Consider the following 20,882-nt stretch of genomic DNA (forward strand, 5'->3'; position numbering starts at 1 on the left):
CCCTCACCTGTGCTCTCTTTCCTTCCAGTTGTCAATTTCCCAGCTGGCGGCCTCCCCGCGGTCCCCGACTCAGCACTGCTTGGCCAGGCCTACTTCACAGCTACCCCATGGCTCTCAGGCCTCCCCGGCCCAGGCAGTAAGTGCCGCCCACCTGCCGCCTTGCCTTCCACCAAGGAATGGCTCCACAGCTCCTCACTTTGGGTTTTTGCACTGTGCCTGTCCTTAGTTAGGTGGCAGAGACCTTGGCGGGTTACCTGGGATGTGGGTGGGAGTGGGGCATTGCTTACTCTGAGGCCTCAGACAGTTGCCACCATTCTGTCTTGGAGACCAAAGAAGAATGTGGCCCATGAGTTCTTCATACCACAGCGCTTGACTCAGATTGTGCTCTACCCATGAAAACAAAGTTAAGCTACCCCTGGGTCTCTACGTGAAAGTAAAAGGAAGGTGTGGCTATATCTATAGACAGGCTGAGACAGGCACCCAGCACCCCAGGACCCTCCTTGCTATCAGCAGCTAAAGGAGGTGAGTGGAGCCTGCCATCCTGGCTTCAGGGTGCGCTCCTGGCTAAGACTGGCATTGCCACTGGCCTTGGGGAATTCCTATGGAGTTTGGTTTCCAAAGTCGGCTGGTTCACCTGCAAACTGCATCTCTGGTCTTAACTGGAATTATGTTGAGGAAAAATAGTTTCTTTTAATTCCTTGTTTGAAAACACTCCTAGCACCATGAGTCTCTGCTGCTTTATCTAAAGCATCTCTGGGGCTCATGTGTTTGTGAAGAGCTTGCCTAGCTTTTTATTATTGGCGCCTGAGACATGGTGTGAGGGTGACCTGGTTTCCTCTGGGCTGAAACAGAAAGCTTGGGAATGAAGCTTGAGAGAGCACATTCCCAACTCCCAAGCCAGCTCCTCTCTGAGAGGCCTGCCTCGGCCTTGGAGGGGAGTGGAGGTGGAATACGAGTGAATGACAAGAAGGTTCAGGGGCTGTGGGGACAAGAGACTGTCCAAACACGCCAGCCAGGGGCTCGGTGCCACGGTTTATCTTGGAGTATTGAGGAAGCTTCATCTTTCTGTTCTATAAACATGTTTTGATATGAATTTACCATCTCAGGTGTCAGATATCTCCCACAGTCCTGACCTGCTCATAAAATTGGGATTCCTTCCTCACCGCTTCTCAACTCACACATTGGATTGCCGCGTGAAATATAGGATGCCCAGTTAAATTTGAACCTCAGGTACACAACAAATAATTTTTTAGTGTAAGTATATCCCAAATATCGTAGGGACCATACTTACACTAAAATCATTTGTTGTTTACCTGAAATTCAAGTGTAATTGAACCTTTTGTATTTGCTAGAGCTGGCAACCCTCCAGAGGCAATTAATCGATGAATCCCCTTAGATCTGAGCACCGTTGGTTGTTATGGGTTGGGGTCCTTGGTGGCCTCACTTGGAAGCCCTCGTTTTGTTCAGCAGGAGTTCCTGTTGGAGGGCGGTATCTCCCACCTGGAAGCCGACCTGAGCCAGACCTCCCTGGTCCTGGAAACATCCATTGCCGAACAGTTACAGGAGCTGCCGTTCACGCCTTTGCATGCCCCTATTGTTGTGGGAACCCAGACCAGGAGGTGAGGTGTGGGTCTGGGTGGGATGGAACCTGTCACGTGCTGTGCCGTCAGACTGTTGGACCTTGTGAACACCAGGGTTTCCACAGGGAGGTGCATCAATGGGTCCCCCCTTTCCCGGGAGGCTACCTGAGGAGTCTCTGTGTCTCAGCTCTGCAGGGCAGCCCTCGAGAGCCTCCATGGTGCTCCTGCAGTCCTCCGGCTTTCCCGAGATTCTGGATGCCAATAAACAGCCAGCCGAGGCCGTCAACCCTATAGACCCTGTGACGTTTAACCCTCAGAAGGAAGAATCAGATTGTCTGCAAAGCAACGAGATGGTGCTACAGTTTCTTGCCTTTAGCAGGTAAATCCTTGAATATTCTGTTACTCATCTGGCTTTCACATTTCCTGTGTTGAAGAGAAACTTCGCTGAGGTTCTGACTCACTGTCAGAACTGTCTGTGCTCAGGTCTTAGTAGATTCGGGAGTGCCATCTGTTTTTATCTTCTCTTGGCTAGGACCCACCCACAGCATGCTAAATGCTGTGAAAGCTGCTTTACCCCATCTTTTGTGGTCCTTCATTAAAATGTGGACGGTGGGTTGTCCAGGTCTTAGATCTTAGTGTAGCTCCAAAGGCAGCTTCTCTAGCCGGGAGTGTCCTTACACTCGAGAATGCTGCTGTCTGGCCGGCTTGCTGAGAGCACAGCAAAGCGGTTGCATTGGTGACCGCGGCAGCCTCTTTACTATTCCCCAGCGACTAAGGTGCCTGGACCATCCCCTATGCAAACACACATTAGACCCCTCAGGTTCTGTGCCATGGATACTCAGTTAACCCAGAGCTGTTGTTGGATTCAGAGTGGCCCAGGACTGCCGAGGAACATCATGGCCAAAGACTGTATATTTCACCTTCCAGTTCTACCGCTTCCCACCCGCAACGACGCCACGACTGCAGCTGGTCCAGCTGGATGAGGCCGGCCAGCCCAGCTCTGGCGCCCTGACCCACATCCTCGTGCCTGTGAGCAGAGATGGCACCTTTGATGCTGGTGAGTACTCATGTGCGTGGCAAAGGCAAGACATTCTGTACTGAGTTGTGTGTGTAAATTGTCAGTGTTATTAAGTAAGTGGTACTATGAAAAGTTTAAAACATACACAACATTAGAATCATACGGTGACCAGTGCAGCAAACACTTAGCCCCAGCAGCTCTCAGCTGCCTCCCAACCCAGCGTCCTCCCCCAAGCCAGGGTTATTTTGAAGCAAATCCCAGACATTATATAATTTCATGTATGAATATTTCCTTATGTATATCTAAAAAATTAGGAATTCTCATTTGAAAAACATAAACTTAAGGGGTATAGCCCATCTAAAATAATAACTCCTAATATCATCAAATATCTAGCCGATGTTAAAATTTTGCTAGTAACCTCATAACATTTTTTTAAGTTTGTCCAGAAATAAGGTCCATACTGGTCATGGAGCAGTGTGACTCTTCAGTCTCTGTCTGCAGTTGCTGCCACCGTACCTGTCTCTGTTGTTTCTTTTTTATGTATTTATTGAAGAAGCCACATTGTACTGTAGAGCGTCCATCCCACAGTCTGGATTCTGTTTTTGTATCCTGGTGGTAACATAAAGGTGTTGTTCTGTCTCCTCTTTAGCTGTAAATTGGGAGTTAGATCTAGATGCATGATTAGATGTTTTTTTTGTTTTTGGCAAGAATTCTTTGTAGCAGGTGACGTTTGCGCCACCTCCTGCACCTCCGCTGCGCCCTTGGCGTCTGCTTGCTTCTCTTTATGTTGCGTCAGCAGCCATTGTGCCCACCGCTGTGTCATTTGTGCAGAGGTGACGTTCTGCTTCTAGAACACCTCCCTTGTTTGTTAGCTGGGATGCTTCCAAAACCAGAAACTTCCTGGCATCAACTTTTTGCTTACCTTGAGGTGCAGTTTGTATAGGAAAGGCTGGATAATACTTGATTCTTCCCTTTATTTGCCAATTTCTGAAGTAATTACATGATTCCCTGGCATCCTTCAAGGATGGGGACTAATGACTTTTTTTTTCTTCGGGTATCATTGTAAACAAATAGATTGAAGCTACATTGAATAGAAACACACCTGACATGTTGATATTTTTATTGATGGTCAGTTTCCCCATCTTGGTCAGTGACTCAGCTCATAAGGGACCCAGCTGGGGTCTGAAACACTGCCGCCTCTCGAGGTAGAAAGTGGCAGGTGGGAAAAGTGATGTTAAAATGCTGACCTCAAATGAAGTAGCCTAACAGTGGCACCTGACAGCAGAGACACAAAGCAAATGCAGCGCTAGGGATCGAGGAGGCTGCTAAACAATAACCAAGAAAGTAATTCACTAGGAAAAGAAACAGTTCCGAATCCGCGATCTTCTAACATACGTAGCCTCAAGATAGAGAGGAGAACTTGATGGACTTATAAGGAGAAATTGGCAAACCTCCACAATCATGGGAGTTCTAGACATACTTCTCAGTAGATTGATCAAACAGAAACAAGTTAATAAGGATATTATAAAATACAGTTTAAAAAGGTGATCTGAGAAAACCTGTACATCCCATTTAGAGAATATGCATTATTTTAAAGCATACTTTGAAACTTAGAAAAACTGATCATCATTCATATATATTTTTTAGCTCACCAAGCAGGCATCACCCTATACTGAGAGAATCGGTATCAAATCTAATTTTATAACTTTCTCTGGCCATAATGCCACAAGATCAGAAGTCAGTCACTCCCTCCCCTACAACCACTCTGAACTGCTTTTATTTTTTTAATTTTAAAATGTGCTTCTAATTATTCCATGAGTCAATGAAGACCTCAAAATAGAAACGCCTAATTATTTAAAACTGAATGACAAAATAATATTGCATATCAAAACTTAGGAGATACAAGTAAAATTGTAATTACAGGGGAATTTACTGTTTTAAATGCCTATGTTGGTGAAGAAGAAAGGTACCCTTTAAGATATTGTTTTAATTGTTCAACTTAAGAAGTTTTGGGGAGAAAGACAGAACAAACCCAGTAAAAGTAGAAGGAAAAAAATTTGATAAGTGTAAATGCTTAGAAGACAAAACAATAGAACGGGTCAACCAAACAGTTGGGCATCAGGGTCACCAGGTACAACAGGGCATGCTTCTTGTTTCTTGTCCATGGGCACAGTCGGTCAAGAGAGGCAGATGGCGGAGATGAAAATATCACTTTCTTTATCATGCATTTATTCATGATAAAGAGGGTGTAGGACTTGGTTGGTCTGAGAGCCAGCTGTGCCCACTGGCACCAGCCCCTGATGTGGATGGCCTTTGATGCAGGTGGAGGTTGGCCAGACAGCAGCAGGCTTTGCACCTGGGGTGAGCCCTCGCCTCTCTGCATGCCTGGAAGCACATCTCGGACTGTTGCATTCTCTCCTGTGGGCAGATCTGAAAAGGAGAGAGTGGGGAGGAGGAGTGAGCAGCCTAGTTAGTTAGTTAGCTCAGTTAGGCTATTCCCATCCCCAGTCAGTTGAGCTGCTCTTGCCCTGAGAGGCACGGGGGCTGGGCAGAGAGAGGCCACAGGAGGTTCCTTTGCATGGAGGTGGGAAGCCAGGGAAGGCTGTGCTCCTACAGCATTTCCAGGGTTTGGTTTTCTCAACTCACTGGCCTTCATCATTACATTTATGGCCAACCAGGGGTGTGGCCTTTGTCTTTGGGGGAGGGGGCTGGTCACCACCAGGGCGGTTCCAACCTTCCTGAATCACTTCAACTAAGCCAACCACCTTTCCTTTTTCAGTCCTCCTGAGGCCTTTGGTAGACAGTCCAACTGATGTCCCCAGAAGGCTGTAAAATGGATCAGATTAATGCATTTGTCTCAAGGCTCCTCTGTACCCACTGCTGAAGACTCATTCCCCACTCTGTTTCCCATTCCAAATTCCATCCAGTCATTTTATCCAGCACAGCTCATCAGAGGCTCTGCAACGAAGTTAAATGATAGCGTTGAGACCATTCAATAAAAAAGGCCAACCACTTAGAGATGCTCCTGACTTGAATATAAACCCCTTTCCATGATGAATTTCCCAGAGAGGAATTAAAGTCCCCAAATTAAATTTCCTTGCAAGTTGAAGTCCAAAGAAATGAAACTCCAAAATCAAATTTTTCTTGTCATTATGAATTAAAATTCACAGTCCAAAATTCTTAAGTTGAAGTCCAAAAAAACCCCACCCGACTGATTTCAATTTCTTACATATCTGAGTCTCTGCCTGGGCAGGTCTGGGCTTCCCTCAGCAGCCGCAGCTTGCGGGAGGGTTCTCCCTGGACGGGCACGGTTCCCTAGGGCCTTGGTAGTTGCATCAGTTCAGGACTGAGCCTCTCATAAGCCTCACTTAAAAGATATTTGTTGTTGTTGTTGAACTGTAACATGCGTACGGTAAAGACAGATTGCCAGTGCATGGTTCCATTATTTTTAAAAATTAATAATTTTATTTTTTTAGATCAGTTTTAGGTTTACAGAAAAATTGAGTAGCTGGTACAGAGAGTTCCCGTAGGCCCTCCCCCACCCCAACAGTTTCCCCTGTTACTAACATTTTGCGTTGGTGTGACATGTTCTTTTTTGTTTTTTTTTTGGGTTTTATTTGAGACAGGATCTTACTCTGTCACCCAGGCTGGAGTGCAGTGGCACAATTACGGCTCATGGCAGCCTCGACCTCCTGGGCCCAAACAATCCTCCCACCTTAGCCCCCACATAGCTGGGACCGCAGGCATGCACCACCATGCCCAACTAATATTTTTTTTGTAGTTTTTGTAGAGATGGGGTTTTGCCTTGTTGCCCAGGCTGGTGTTGAACTCCTTGGCTCAAGTGATCCTCCTGCCTCAGCCTCCCAAAGTGCTGAGATGACAGGCGTGAGCCACCATGCCTGCTGGTGTGACACATTTGTTACAATTGATGAACCAGTATTAAAAAATTATGAACTAAACTCATAGTTTAAAGTTCATTCTGCATTATACAGTCTGTGATTTTTGACAAATACATGACATCATGGATCCACCATGATGGATCATACAGAATAGCTTCATGGCCCTACACCTCCCCTGCGCTCCACCTATTTAGCCTCCCCTCCTCCCCTGGCACTACTGTTCTTTTGACTGTTTCCATGTTGCCTCTTCCAGAACGTCATACAGCTGGAATTATGTAGTATGTAGCTTTTCAAAACTGGTTTCTTCCCCCCAGCACTGTGCATTTAGTTCCTCCATGGCTTTTTGTGTCTCGCTCACTCACGTATTGGATTGCTGAATGATACTTCATTGCACGTATGTGCCACAGCCTGTTTTTCCATTCACCTCTTGAAGGGCATCTTGGTTGTTTACAGTTTTTGGCAATTTTGAATGAAGCTGTCAGAAACATTTGTGTACAGGGTGTTGTGTGTACATAATCTTTCAACTCACAGGTAAATACCAAGGAGTGTGATTGCTGGATCACGTGGTAAGAGTATGTTTAGTTTTGTTAGGAGTCACCATACTGTCTTCCAAAGTGGCTGGGCATTTTGCATTCCCACCAGCAGTGAATGAGGATTCTGGTTGCTCCATATCCTCACCAGCATTTGGTGTTGTCAGTGGTTTGGATTTTAGCCGCTCTAGCAGGCAGTGCAGTGGTGTCTTGTTGTTGTAATTTGCAGTTCTCTAGTGACCTATGATGTGGAGCGTCTTCTCATGTGCTTATTTGCCGTCTGTGTATCTTCTTCCATGAGATTTCTGCTCAGATACCTGAACAGATGTCTTTTTATATTTTGGATGCAAGTCCTTTATCAGATACGTATTTTGCAAATGTTTTTTCCCTATGTATGGCTTGTCTTTTTATTCTCTTACCAGTATGTTTGGCAGAGTGAAGTTTTTCATTTTAGTGAAGTCCAGGTCATTAGTTATTCCTCTCATGGATTGTGCATGGGTTGTATCTGAAAAGCCATCTCTGAGGTCACCTAGATTTTGTTCTGTGTCGTCTCCTAGGAGTTGTATAATTTTGTGGTTTACATTTAGGTCTGTGATCCATTTTGAGCTAATTTTTATAAAAGGTATAAATTTTGCCAAGTGAACACACCTGCGTAACCACCTCCCAGCCCGGAAGGGGCTCTGGAACAGGATGCAGAGGCCTCCCTCACCGCAGTCCTTCACCTCCCCCAAGGGAACCACCCTTCTGAATTCTGCCACCGTAGATCAGTTTTGCCCCTTTTTGGACTTCGGTGGGATCATGTTTTATGTTCTGTTTTGAATCCCACTTCTTTTGCTGGCCTCTTATCTGTGGGGTCCCTGTTCTGTCTATAGCAGTAGCGTTTCCGTTTCCCTGGCTGTAGAGAAGCCCAGTGTCTGGTGATTCTGTGATGCTTCTCCATTCAAACAGGCATTGGAATGGGTTCTAGTTTTTGGCTCTTCTGCATAATGCTGCTGCGAGTGTGCTTTTGCTGCGCATGGCCGTTGTGTTAGAGATATGCCTGGGAGTGAACGGCTGGGTTGTGGAGCAGCACCTGTTGTTAGGTTTAGTGGATCTGCCAAGCAGGTTTCCCTCGTGCTGCGCCAGCTTCCACATCCATCAGCAGGAGACCGGCAGCCCAGACAGCGCCATGTCCTCGCCAGTCACATGGTGATCGCTGGTTTTCTTTGTTTCTTCGAACCATCCTGATGTAGAGGCATCTCGTGGTTGGAGCTTCCTTGATGATACCGAGTGCCTTTCACAGGCCTGCTGGCCTTAGGGGTGTCGTCGTTCATGAGGCATGTGTTCAGGTCCCCTGCCCATTTTCTAGTGTGTTATCTGTGTGTGTGTGTGTGTGTGTGTGTGTTTGTGTGTGTGTATGCATGTGTGGGTTTTGAATTGATAGGCATTCTTTCCGTATCCCGTCACCAGAGTTAATAGGACATGTAAGATTTTGAAGCACTGGCCCCATACCCACCAAATTTAGACAAGCCAATTCCCAGCCCTGAATAGTTGTCCTAAGGAAAATTATGTTCTCAGAATCCAAAATTTGACATTGCCAGAGACTCAGGTGTCTGAGTGAATGCAGGTAGATGGGAGAACGCCTTGGTTCCAGCTTCCCAGGCCTTTGCCATGTCCCGATCAGGAGGAAGATCCACTCAGAGAGTGGCATCTGAGGCGTGGCTGTCTGCCCGGCAGAGCCGCTGGGGGGCTCGTGCCAAGGCCCTGCACGCTGGTCCTACTGAACTGAAGCTTCCCGCAGCCACGCCCGTGAGCCTGGAGGAGCCAAGGAGCCCAGGGCTCCCGAGAGTGGTTTTCTCTGTGTTTGGGTGTTTGGAGCTGTGAGTGGCCTTTCTTCTCATCACCTCTTCTTCCTGCACTTTTCGGGGGGCTCTGCCGAGGGCGTGGTCTCCCCTGCGTGTGTTGGTTCCCTCCTTGGCCCTGGGCTTGGTGCCTTCAACCCTTTTTGTTTTCTTTGCTCCTGTCCTGGCCTTTTGCTTCCTAACATGTTCCTCCTGGTGTTTTTGTCTTGTGGGGGCCCTCCTCAGTGTGAGAGCTGAAGTAATTGAATTTTGGATCAGCCAAGAGCATCTGTTCTTCCGAAGAACGCGGTCCATTTCCTCTCCCTGGGCTGTCCCAGCCGAGAGGCATCTCCATCAGACCAGCCTCCAGTCCTGCTCCGGGCCACCTAGCACAGCCTCGCCGTCTCTTCCTTAGTGGATCTCCTCTTTCCCGGGCCTTCTGCGAGAGCCCTAATGCCATATGTCCCCACCTGCAGAAACCGTGCCATGTTTTGGAACGTTGCTTAACTGTTTATCTTGAATTATTTGAAAGTAAGTTGTAGACATGCATGGTAACACTCTACCTCTAAATAAGCAATGTGCATCTCTTAAAAATAAGGTACCCTTTTATATATGTGCAATTCTAGTATCACATTTAAGATAACACAAATTTCATAGTACCATTTCCCCATTTGTCCCCCATGTGTATTTTTTTGATCTGGGATCCAGCCCGGTTTCCTGTATTGTATTTGTAATTATCACTTTAATCTCGTAGTCGCCTGCATTCTTTTCCAGTGACACTGGCTTTCAGGAGAGACCAAGTGAGCTGTCTTGCAGAACGTCCCGTGTTCCGGGCTTACCTGGTTGCTTCTTCATGTTGTTGAACTTGTTGCTTTATCCCCCGTAGTTCTTGAACGCCGGGAGTGAGGGCTGAAAGCTGTTTGATTCTGGATCTCAGCATGAACACTTCATTGTCAGTGCTGTGTGCTTCACAGCCCACCACCTCAGGAGGCGCGAATGTCAGACTATCTCATTGTTACGACGCTGATTCGGTTGCTTGGTTAAGGTGCCCACCCCCAGGTTTCTCCTGTAGAAAGAGAGTTTTTCCCTTTGAACTGACTGAAGAATTCTTGGCGACATTTTTTGGCTTCATGCAAATATCTGGTCCCCAGCAACCTTCCACCTCTTGTTTTAACACCCTGGGCTGAGCTTTGCTTGCGTCAGTTATTTAATTGGTGTTTTTGAAATGGTAATTTGTCTAATTCTATCATTTGGTCTGCTCTGCCTTTATTAGCTCACATTCTTTGTTAAAAAAGAACTTTCCCTACTGACAAGCGATGAACTACATATACGTGCTCCACAAAGACAGGACAAAGGTTTAATTCTTTCCCTTTAATTGCCAGTTTTCAGAGTGAGAAGTCAGTGGAATAGTTAGCCCAGTAGTGGGATCCCAGTGTTAGGTGTCCGGCTGTTTTGCTTTGTCTTTGGAGCGTGGCTGTGGTCTCCTGCATCTTCATCGATGCACGGGGTTGCACTCATTATTATTCCGGGAGCCCTTCCGGCCTTTCACCGGCTCTGATTGGACTTTGAGTGCGTCCTGCTTTCTGGAGCAGTGCTGGTTCCAGGCTCATCTTGTGCTCTCCCTGCCGCCAGCCAGGGCCCGTTTCTCTGAGGAGCCTGGTCTGCCTGAATAGGGATGACATTTCAGAGATCAGGATGTGGGGTGCTTTGATTCTGGGTCTTCTTGCTTCAAAACCTTTCACCGGGAAGAGCTGGGAAAATGTAAAACGTGAGTTCATGTTGATCTTCCTAAGTCAGATTTAGAATTTTTCTCATAAATTTCCTTCTATTATTTGTATGTGTCTTACACAGAAAATCATGGTTTCTCATCATGTATTTACTTATTTATCTTGCCTAACAACGTATAGAATGCATTTTCACAATGACACTGCTGATGTTAATTGTTGACTTAACGTCAACAGTGCGTGTCCTGCTGAAGTCAGATTCTTCGCAGCTCCTTCTGGCCTCTGTCCCACCGAGGGTTCAGAATTGGTTTAGTGTGACCAAAAGCCCTCAGAATAACTCTTAGCTCCAGTTTGATATTCAGTATGATTGATTCATTTTAATTTGTTTTCACTTTTATGTTTGCTTTCCTTTTTAATATTTTTGGACTATTTACATGGTTGAAAGTTGAACACCGTAGCCCAGTGTGTGCTCGGGCCTCCCTGCTCCCCTCATCCCTGCGGGCTCCTCCCCCTGCCCAGCCTCCTAACAGTAACCAGACTTTTCATTTCTGGCTGACCCTTCCAGTGTTTTTACTGATTTGTTTTTTCAAAAATAAGCAAACATTTACATTTTATTTTCCCTGTTTTCTAATTCAGTGGTAACGTACCAAATACACTCTTCTGCTCCCTGCTTTTTTCAGTTAACGTCATAGCCCAAGTTTGGCTGCGCAGACGTCGCCTGTGCCCGTCTCTACGGTAGCTGCGTCATGCTCTGTGGGCTGCGCAGACGTCGCCTGTGCCCGTCTCTACGGTAGCTGCGTCATGCTCTGTGGGCTGCGCAGACGTCACCTGTGCCCGTCTCTACAGTAGCTGCGTCATGCTCTGTGGGCTGCACAGACGTCGCCTGTGCCCGTCTCTACGGTAGCTGCGTCATGCTCTGTGGGCTGCATAGATGTCGCCTGTGCCCGTTTCTCCGGTAGCCGCATCATGCTCTGTGGGGTGGTTGTGCTGCTCTTTATTCAGCCGGTCTCCTAATAGACGTTTGCGTCATTTCTAGTATTTCGCTATCTCAGCAATTAGTAACCTTGGTTCTTTCTGGTTCTGGAAAGGGGATTATGGAATCACAGGCTTCAGTGGTGTTGACAGACACTGCCCCACACCCTCTGTCGGGTGCTGCCGCCCGGGGCCACTGGCAATCCGTGGGGCTGCTGGTTTCCTCCTGCTCACCGTCAAAATGGGGCGTTAACGGGTGGTATTTTTATAGTCCCATAGATGTGAAGTCCATCTTAATGCAGTTTTTTTGTTGTGTTTTGTTTTGTTTCTGTTTGAAACGAAGTCTTACTCTGTTGCCCAAGCTGGAGTGCAGTGGCGCGATCTTGGCAAACTGCAGCCTCCACCTCCCAGGTTCAAGTGATTCTCCTGCCTCAGCCTCCTGAGTAGCTGGGACTACAGGCACCTGCCACCATGCCCAGCTAATTTTTGTATTTTTTTAAATTATACTTTAAATTCTAGGGTACACGTGCACAATGTGCAGGTTTGTTACATTTGTATACATGTGCCATGTTGGTGTGCTGCACCCATTAACTCCTTATTTACATTAGATATATCTCCTAATGCTATCCCTCCCCCCTTCCCCCACCCCACGACAGGCCCCAGTGTGTGATGTTCCCCTTCCTGTGTCCATGTGTTCTCTTTGTTCAATTCCCACCTATGAGTGAGAACATGCGGTGTTTGGTTTCTGTCCTTGCGAGTTTGCTGAGAATGATGGTTTCCAGCTTCATCCATGTCCCTACAAAGGACATGAACTCATCCTTTTTTATGGCTGCATAGTAATCCATGGGGTGTATGTGCCGCATCTTCTTAATCCAGTCTATCATTGATGGACATTTGGGTTGGTTCCAAGTCTTTTCTATTGTGAATAGTGCCACAAGAGCGAGGAGATGACGGTCCAAGACAGGGCTGCCTTTCCATCCATTCATTTCTACTGTGTGTCTTTCTGAAGAATTTTAAAGTTTATGTCATATGGGTTTTGCTATTGTTTTGTTTTCTAATTGATTAAATTTTGTGTTTATCTTTACTGTCCCCTCATTTCTCCTTGATTTTTGGTATTCTTTACTATTTTCCTATTTTTTTTTTAAGCTGCTTAATTCATTTATCTTAATTCTTTTGTTTGTGTGGATATACCAGGATTCAAGGCTATGAATTTTCCTGTGATTACTGCCTTATGATTGTTGATACTGATAAGTAGTGTTTTCATTATTACTATTGTTTCCAGAAAATCTTTTTTGATTGTGTTTTCCCTTTGACAGAAAGTTATTTATGAGTAAGTTGCAAATTTGTTTCTTAAAAAATTTTACCTTTTTTTTTTTTTTTTTGAGACTTGGTCTTGCTCTGTAGCCCAGGCTGGAATGCGGTGGCGTGATCTCAGCTTACTGCAACCTCCACCTCCTGGGTTCAAGTGATGGGCCTCAGTCTCATGAGTAGCTGGGGCTACAGGCATGCACCACTATGCCTGGGCAGTTTTTGTGTTTTTTGTAGAGATAGGGTTTCACCATGTTGCTCAGGCTGGCATATTAATTTCTAGTTTATTGCATTATGTTAAGACAATATTATTTGTAGTATTTCTACTTTATGGAGTGCAGTTTTTTGTGGCCTGTGCGTGGCAAGCCACCCAGGTGCCGAGGCAAGAGAACGAGGACATGAGCTGTTCCAGTATAATAAAATATAAAACAAGAATAGTTATACCAGATATAGATTTTAGATGTGTTTATATATGAATATCATTAATCATTAGTTTGTAGCAATTACTCTTTATTCCAATATTATAATAATCCTCGCTCTACAGTCATAACCTAGGAAAAACCAGGCCATACAGAGATAGGAGCTGAGGGGACACAGTGAGAAGTGACCAGAAGACAAGAGTGCGAGGCTTCTGTTATGCCCAGACAGGGCCACCAGAGGGCTCCTTGATCTAGAGGTAATGCCAGCGTCTGGGAAGGCGCCCATTGCCAGGCGGACCATGGTCTAGCGGTAGCAAAAAGTGTCAAGGAACAACACCCGCTACTTAGCAAACCAGGAAAGAGAGTCTCCCTTTCCCCGGGGGAGTTTAGAGAAGACTCTGCTCCTCCACCTCTTGTGGAGGGCCTGACATCAGTCAGGCTTGCCCACAGTTATCTGGAGGCCTAACCGTCTCCCTGTGATGCTGTGCTTCAGTGGTCACGCTCCTAGTCCGCCTTCATGTTCCATCCTGTACACCTGGCTCTGCCTTCTAGATAGCAGTAGTAAATTAGTGAAAGCACTAATAGTCTCTGATATGCAGAAATAATGGCGTAAGCTGTCTTTCTCTTTGTCTCCTCTCTCTCTCTGCCTGGGCTGCCAGGCAGGGAAGGGCCCCCTGTCCAGTGGACACGTGACCCACATGACCTTACCTATCATTGGAGATGACTCACACTCTTTACCCTGCCCCTTTTGCTTTGTATCCAATAAATAACAGCGCAGCCAGACATTTGGGGCCACTACCGGTCTCTGCGCATTGGTGGTAGTGGTCCCCCGGGCCCAGCTGTCTTTTCTTTTATCTCTTTGTCTTGTGTCTTTATTTCTACACTCTCTCATTGCCGCACACGGGGAGAGACCCACTGACCCTGTGGGGCTGGTCCCCACAGTGGCCTAATACATGGTTCGTTTTTATTAATGTTCCAAATACACTTGAAAAGTTGTTTTTTCCTGTCACTGGGGTGCTGCCTTAAGATCGATCCCTGCACCCCGCACCCCTGCCACCGTGGGAGTCGGCCACTCTGCTCTTCTAGATTGTTACTCATTCATCGTTGCCTGGATCTGCCTTTGAATGGAGAGTGGTTAGTTTCTACCATTACTGTGTTTTCTGTTTCCTCAACCCCAGAAGCAGTGAGGATTCCATCCGGGCTGGGGCACGGTGTTTGTGAAGGGGGTGCAGGAGGTGGGCTTGGGGAGGACAGGGCCACTGCCCCGGGAGTCTTCTTAGTTCAGTTGGAGGCCAGCTTCCTGGACTTCTGAGTGGGATGGAAATGACACAGGGTGGACTGTGGGGAGCTTGGACCTCAGGTGTGGCCACGGAGGAGCCACTTGTCTCAGCTGGACAGGGAAGGGAGAGGTCTGAGGCTGCAGTGGGGAGAGTACGCGCGTCCCAAACACAGCTCGACCCAGTGGGACCCTCTGTTCTTGTCTCCTGGGGAGCTCCTTCCAGTGCCCTGCTGGACCGGCCCCCATTCTGTCACCACTATACCCCAGCACTGCCAGGGCCTTTCAATGCTACCATTAATTCACTTACTCAGCAAACAAATAACCGCGCCCCCACCATGTGGGAGGCCCTGCACAGGGTAGTGCTGGGAGAACTGGACAAGCAGGGCCCCACCCTTAAGGAGCTCTGGGTTTCAAAACAGGGAGACACTGATCCCAGAGCTGACAGCATGCTGAGAGCTCCTGGAGTGGGGACGAGAGCATGCTAGGCACAGGGCCATCCTGGTCTAGGCTCCTCTGACCAGCCTCCCAACTCTCACCCACTGTCCGACAAGCCCCAGTGGGATGATCCCGGTACCTCAGTTGGAAATGCAGAAATCACCCATCTTCTGCGTCGCTCATGCTGGGAGCTCTCACTAGATGCCACAGTCCAGGCAGGGGTGGGGGCTGTGTGGCTGGTCACCTCTGAGGTGCCACACTGGGGACATGCCTGCCCTTGCGTGATGTTAATCACCAGCTCCTCCTTGGTCTTCCTCCAGATTCCCTATTTGCCTTTCTGCCCCAAGATGCCCCCGTGAGCTCCTGCTGTGGCCAGTGCTGGGCCTGAGCAGTGGGTCCTTGCTCCACCCCCTTGGGGCCCACCCTGGGCCCTGCACTCTTCACTCCCCCTAGGTCCCCTGTCCGGACACATTGTGCTTACTCCTTGTCCTCTGGTCTTGAGAAACGCAGATGGAATGTGGTCTGTGGTCATCCTGTGGGGCTGGAGCCTGGGTGGAGAGGACCTGTGGCCAAATTTCAGCCTGGCTTGGGGCCTGGCGCTGGAGGTGCTGAGTAAACCTTCGCTCCTTCCTCTGCTCGTTGGGGGCTGTGGGAATGTTGTCACCATTATTGATAGAAAGAGAAATAATGTTGTTTTGAAATGCTTCTCACCATTGCTGTTCCTCGAATTTTAACTAAGGATGGTTTGGCATTTTTGTCAATTTAGAATTAATGATAATGTCACTTCAAGAAGATGAAGGCAGGGGCCGCAGTCCAGTTCCCATCTCTTAGCCTGATGACCAGGGCAGACCGCACGGGAGGAGCCCGGGATACCCACGGGGCAGGTGCCGTCCTGCTTTAGGGCCAGGAGAGAGGCTGCTGGGTGTCCCACACATCATTTCTAAGCCTGATCTCGGTTTGAGCTCTGCCTGTGTGTGTGAACATGCCAGTTTTGACAGCAGATGTAGACTACATTTTTTCTTAAATTCTACACGCCCAGAATGATAAACTCCCCAGCCAGCCTCATAAGGACATTTGTTCCCATCCATCTTAGGCTGTTACAAGGACTTGGTGAAACCATAAATCTTATTTTGGGAGGAGTTTATTGTTTCTATGTGAAAGAAATGTAGTCTTCTGAACATGACTCTTCATTCTGTTAATTTGAATATTTTATGATGTTTTTGATTAATGTGTTTATTAACTGTAGCTATGACAGAAGCAGAAATTAGTAATCATGACCAGAGCTGAAATCTCTTCCAAGTGTAAAGATGATGAATGACTCCAATTACTTTTGGCCTCCTTTGGTGCCTCTTTGACAGGGTCTCCTGGCTTCCAGCTGAGGTACATGGTGGGCCCTGGGTTCCTGAAGCCAGGTGAGCGGCGCTGCTTCGCCCGCTACCTGGCCGTGCAGACCCTGCAGATTGACGTCTGGGACGGAGACTCCCTGCTGCTCATCGGATCTGCTGCCGTCCAGATGAAGGTAGCGGCTCTCTGGAAGGACAGGCACAGTGGGTGCTGCGTCCCTCATGGGACGAGTCATGCTTCCAGCGTCTGTCTGCTTGGAAGGAGCGGGCGCTGTCCCGCACAGGACTTGTTTGACCTTCTTTGTTCACTCGTTAAAAATAGTGCTGCATTCTCTGTTTCTTGAAAGGAAAAGATTTTTCACTGTCTGAATTCTATAATGCTAGTTGTTTGCTCAAGAAACTCTGAAGATCAAACTCAGTTATCTATTTCTCCTGCAAACTGACCTACCAGGCAGTGTCACTTCATCTCCTCCCATGTGGTGAATGTGGTGAGGGCAGGTGCATCCGAGATGGGTTGAGGATGAATGAATGGATACGCGAATGACTGGGGTGTGCAGTGTGACCTGATTCCTAAGGTCAGTGACGTGTTGTTCTTTTCTCATTCTGATGAAAATTAGAATCTCTTTTACTAATTGTCCTTTTCCATTCTCCTTGTATACTAAAACCTAAATCCATGGATTCTTTCACTCGTCTTCCCTGGAATTCTTCCCAAGCCTTCTCCATTGTATGAAGGGGACCCCATGACAACTCTTGGGCCAAGGACTGGGGCCAGTTTCACACGCTACCATGGTGTCCTGAGACTTCTCTCAGGCCGCGGGACGGAGCTGGGAGAGGATGTGGCGTCATTATTGCAGCCCCTGAGTCTCTGAGATTTCCCCACTTTTCTTGAGTGCCGCATAGCTGCTTTCCTCCTGGATTCCTGACACGGCTGAACCCCCGGGGCTTCCTGTCCTCTCCAGCAGCTGCTGACCCCTGAGAAGCACGGCTCCTCTGCTCCTTCAGCTGCGCTGTGCTCTCGGGGTGGGGGGATGGGGTGTGGGAGTTTTTCCAGCTGCTCTTCCTCTGAGGCATGGTCTGCTCTTGGCTCCCTGTGTGACCGACTGATCCAGGCTCCATCCCCGCTCCCTGTGACTTCTAGAGGAGGGGGATGCCCCCCAGGGTGGTGGGCTGTGCACAGAACGTTCAGGGTGGGGTCTGCAGGTGGCAGGGACCCCGCAGGGCTTGGCTGCTCTTCTCATGCCTCACCCTGGGCCTCTGTTCCTGTTGGGGTCATGGCATGGGCCCCACAGGGTCATCGTGGCCCTTGCTTGTCCGTCTCCCATGCTGGCTTTGATGTCCCCAGGGCAGGACTGTGTGTCGACCCCACAGCCTCTCTAGCACAGGCCTCAGCCCCAGCAGGCTCTGCATGGTGGGGAGGCGTAAAGGAGGCAGGCGGTGTGGGAGGCAGAGCTGGGTCCCGCTGGGCACGTGTGGGGTGGCAGTGGCTCCCCTGTCGTGCCCAGCCGAGCCTTGTGCCCCCTCTTTGCTGTCCCATCTGGAGACGGAAGCCATTTGATCTCCCCCTACACGAAGAGCCCCTTACACAAGTGCCGTTACGCTTGTTGACATAGACTTGAATAAATTAAATTTAAAGCTTCACTTTTCTAAAATAAAATCTTGTAACTTTAAAACTTAGGTAGAAAACATGAAAAACTGAGATGATCAGAGAGAATCCTCTGGACTCCAGATCCTGGGAGAGTTAGGTTGCTCCGGTTAGCCTTTGGTGGACTTACTTTCTGCAGGCGGGGCCAGCTTTCATCTTGTTTGAGCTCTTGCTGTTGCGGGTCACTACAGTGGCTTTTCCTTCTGCTAATCACTGCTGTGGACTTCTTGAAGTTCAATTTTACCCCCGTCTTCTAGTTGATTTCCTGGGGGTGCTGGCCGTAACACGTTGCTACGATGATGAGAAGAGTTTCCTCTAGGGACGGACGGCTCCTGTGCTGCCTTCAGTGTGACCCCTAGCCCAGCCCTGGGGCAGTTCTGTTTTTATCCTCGTTTCTGGTGGAGAAAACAGAGGCCCAGGGTCACACTGATGATAATCAGGGCAGAGTCTTAGCCTAATTCTGTCTCCGGGGCTTGTGCTATTTACCATCCTCTTCTCCCTAATGACATGTTCCCGGAAGTAGAATTCTGATGGTGCCACCGTGAGGGCCGCAGGCGTGCAGAGCCAGATGGGGGTTTGGCCCGAAGGCTCAGCCAGGCCTGCACTTCCTGAAGACAGAGGGCACTGTGTCCCATGCCCTTGGCTTCACAGTGCGTCAGCCTTTAAACCAGTCGCCATTGGCCATTTTGATAATGATTTGGGAGGAAAATGGTGCCTTGTTTTCATTCGCATTTCCTTGCCTCTTGGAGAAGCTGACATGGTTTCTTGTATTTGTTGGCTGTTCTCTAAAGGAGACTTCTCATATCTTCTCAGTCTCCCAGGACTGAGGTTCCGGAATCGTCGATGTCTATGCAGTGATTGTATGCAGTGTAGACGAGTGTGGCAAAGCGAGCAGGGTCTGCGGCGACCGGAAGCCCCCAGACCCACAAGGGAAGGGTCAGGTCTGGCGTCTCACTCCCAGAGACAGGCACTTTTGTTGCTGTAGAAACTGGAGAATTACAAAATCCGGAACCTCATCTGCTCCCACACTGCTTCTTATGTGAGAGGAAGCACCAGAGCAGAGAGGGCACATGGGGAAGAGTGTCCCAGCCATGCCTGGGGCACAGCCGTGAGGCCGTTGTCATCCCCCACATGCCTCACAGCGTTGGCGTTCGGGCAGAGTGCTGAGCCGTGGAGTCTGATCAGCAGAAGAGCCCGTGGTCAGGAAAGTCCTGCTGAGGCCCTGCTGGGTCTGAGGCTTCCTGCTCCCACCCTGCCCCGAGCAGCCTCGGCCTGGCATGCAGAACTGGGCCAAACCCCAGCCCAGGGCTCCCGGCGGGCCCCTCGTGCCCCATGGCCCCTCCCTGGGCCCCACAGGCCCCTACCCCAGCCATGCTTCCTGGCCCAGGGAAACAGGGGAGGCATTGTACCCTGTACCCTGTGCCCTTGGCCTGGCCTGCCTCCCTGGCCTTCTCTGCCTCCCCTGCCCTCTCTGTGCATGGCCTGTCTTCCTCCTGGAGTCCCATTGGGGTTTCCGTCCTGGATTCCTCGCTGTCCCAGACACGCTTGGCTAAGAGTCCTTTGCGTTGCTTGGCTGCCCTCTTTCCTGCTCTTGGTTCCTGTGGAGGGGAGGATCCTCCAGGGCAGCTGCCAGACCCACTTATGCCTTCCCAGGGCCCAGTGGTATTTATTCAGTGGGTAAATCCAGTCATACTTTACTTAAGACTTTGTGAAAAAGACCCCAGTAATAAGGGGTCCTGCTTTAAGACGTTGGCGCCTGGCTCGCCGCCCCCTCACCCCCCAGCGTGGTGCAGGGTCTTATCCTGTGCACACCCCCTCTCGCCCACAGTGGCTTTCCTGGTGGGCTGGGGAGCAGCCTCCACCTGCAGGGCTGGTGGAAGCAGCCCAGGGCCGGCTTCAGCCTCTGAACTCGCTTTTCTCTTCTGCAGCATCTCCTCCGCCAAGGCCGGCCGGCTGTGCAGGCCTCCCACGAGCTTGAGGTCATGGCAACTGAATACGAGCAGGACAACATGGTGGTGAGTGGAGACATGCTGGGGTTTGGCCGCGTCAAGCCCATCGGCGTCCACTCGGTGGTGAAGGGCCGGCTGCACCTGACTTTGGCCAACGTGGGTAAGAGTCCCCAGCCTTGTGCCATTTCTCCAGCGGCCGCCCAACCCCTCTGGTAGAGTGTGGGCTCCCTCGGGCAGGGGCCACATCATGGGCTTCACGGGCCCAGGAGGAAACCGGGAGAATTCTCACCAGCTTGGCCATGGAGCCTGTGTCCTTGGCCGCTGAGTCTGTCCTGGACCCAGTTGTTTGCATTCTGAATTTCTGATTGGGGTTAGAGGTCATCAGTCATCTCGGGCTCTCCTGCATGTTGTTGTTTGTTGCTATCCCTGGAGGATCTCCGGGACAGTCTTCAAATACAGTGACTGGGTTCCAGGAGAGACTTCCCTGTGCCTCATGATGGAGGACAGACAAGGGAAGTGTTCGTAACTTCCCTGCAGCCCGGGAGGAGGAGAGTGGACAGGCGCATTTCTTCTCGGCCCAGCACCGTGACTTTGTAGAAAATGGTGCCCCGGGATTGCTCGTTAGAGGGCCTGAGCAAAGCCCTGGACTTCACTCCACGTCCAGCACTGTGGTGGGTGGGACAGGTGGGTTGGGTGGCTCAGGAGGGTCCCACCTGGGACGTTCCAGGGGCTTCGACTGAGGCCTCTGCTGGGATAGGGGCTGCTGATGGGGTGTCAAGGGACACAAGGCTGGGTGCCTGCCTGTGCGCACCTCAGGGCAGAGGACCGACATGGGACCCTGTAGGGCCAGTGACAAGCTCACTGAACCTCCCGAGGGTCGTCTGGAACGTTTGGAATTTTTCAGGGCAGAATTGACAACACAATAAAACTAAGCCGTGTGATGTTTCTGAAGCTGTGTCTGTCT

The 20,882-nt window shown here is 49.3% G+C and overlaps 1 protein-coding gene across 24 annotated transcripts in view; it reads left to right on the forward strand.

The window, feature by feature from the left end:
* The window catches only part of NPHP4 (nephrocystin 4), a 134,868-nt gene that overhangs the window by 90,534 nt on the left and 23,452 nt on the right, over window positions 1-20,882 (forward strand). For 13 of the 24 annotated variants that reach the window (XR_010148443.1, XR_010148446.1, XR_010148448.1 and 10 more), the window contains exons 13-18: window positions 29-136; window positions 1,468-1,619; window positions 1,768-1,959; window positions 2,450-2,637; window positions 16,343-16,503; window positions 19,898-20,078. Coding sequence is in view for 17 of the 24 variants with exons in the window: in XM_063787063.1 (XP_063643133.1) it covers window positions 29-136; window positions 1,468-1,619; window positions 1,768-1,959; window positions 2,450-2,637; window positions 16,343-16,503; window positions 19,898-20,078 (982 nt within the window). In the remaining 7 variants the exon portion in view is untranslated. The remainder of the gene's footprint in view (window positions 1-28; window positions 137-1,467; window positions 1,620-1,767; window positions 1,960-2,449; window positions 2,638-16,342; window positions 16,504-19,897; window positions 20,079-20,882) is intronic. The other 11 variants (XR_010148447.1, XM_063787078.1, XM_063787081.1 and 8 more) reach the window with 3 other exon arrangements.

This window comes from Pan troglodytes, chromosome 1 (assembly GCF_028858775.2).
Source record: "Pan troglodytes isolate AG18354 chromosome 1, NHGRI_mPanTro3-v2.0_pri, whole genome shotgun sequence".
In the NCBI taxonomy this organism is placed as follows: Eukaryota; Metazoa; Chordata; class Mammalia; order Primates; family Hominidae; genus Pan; species Pan troglodytes.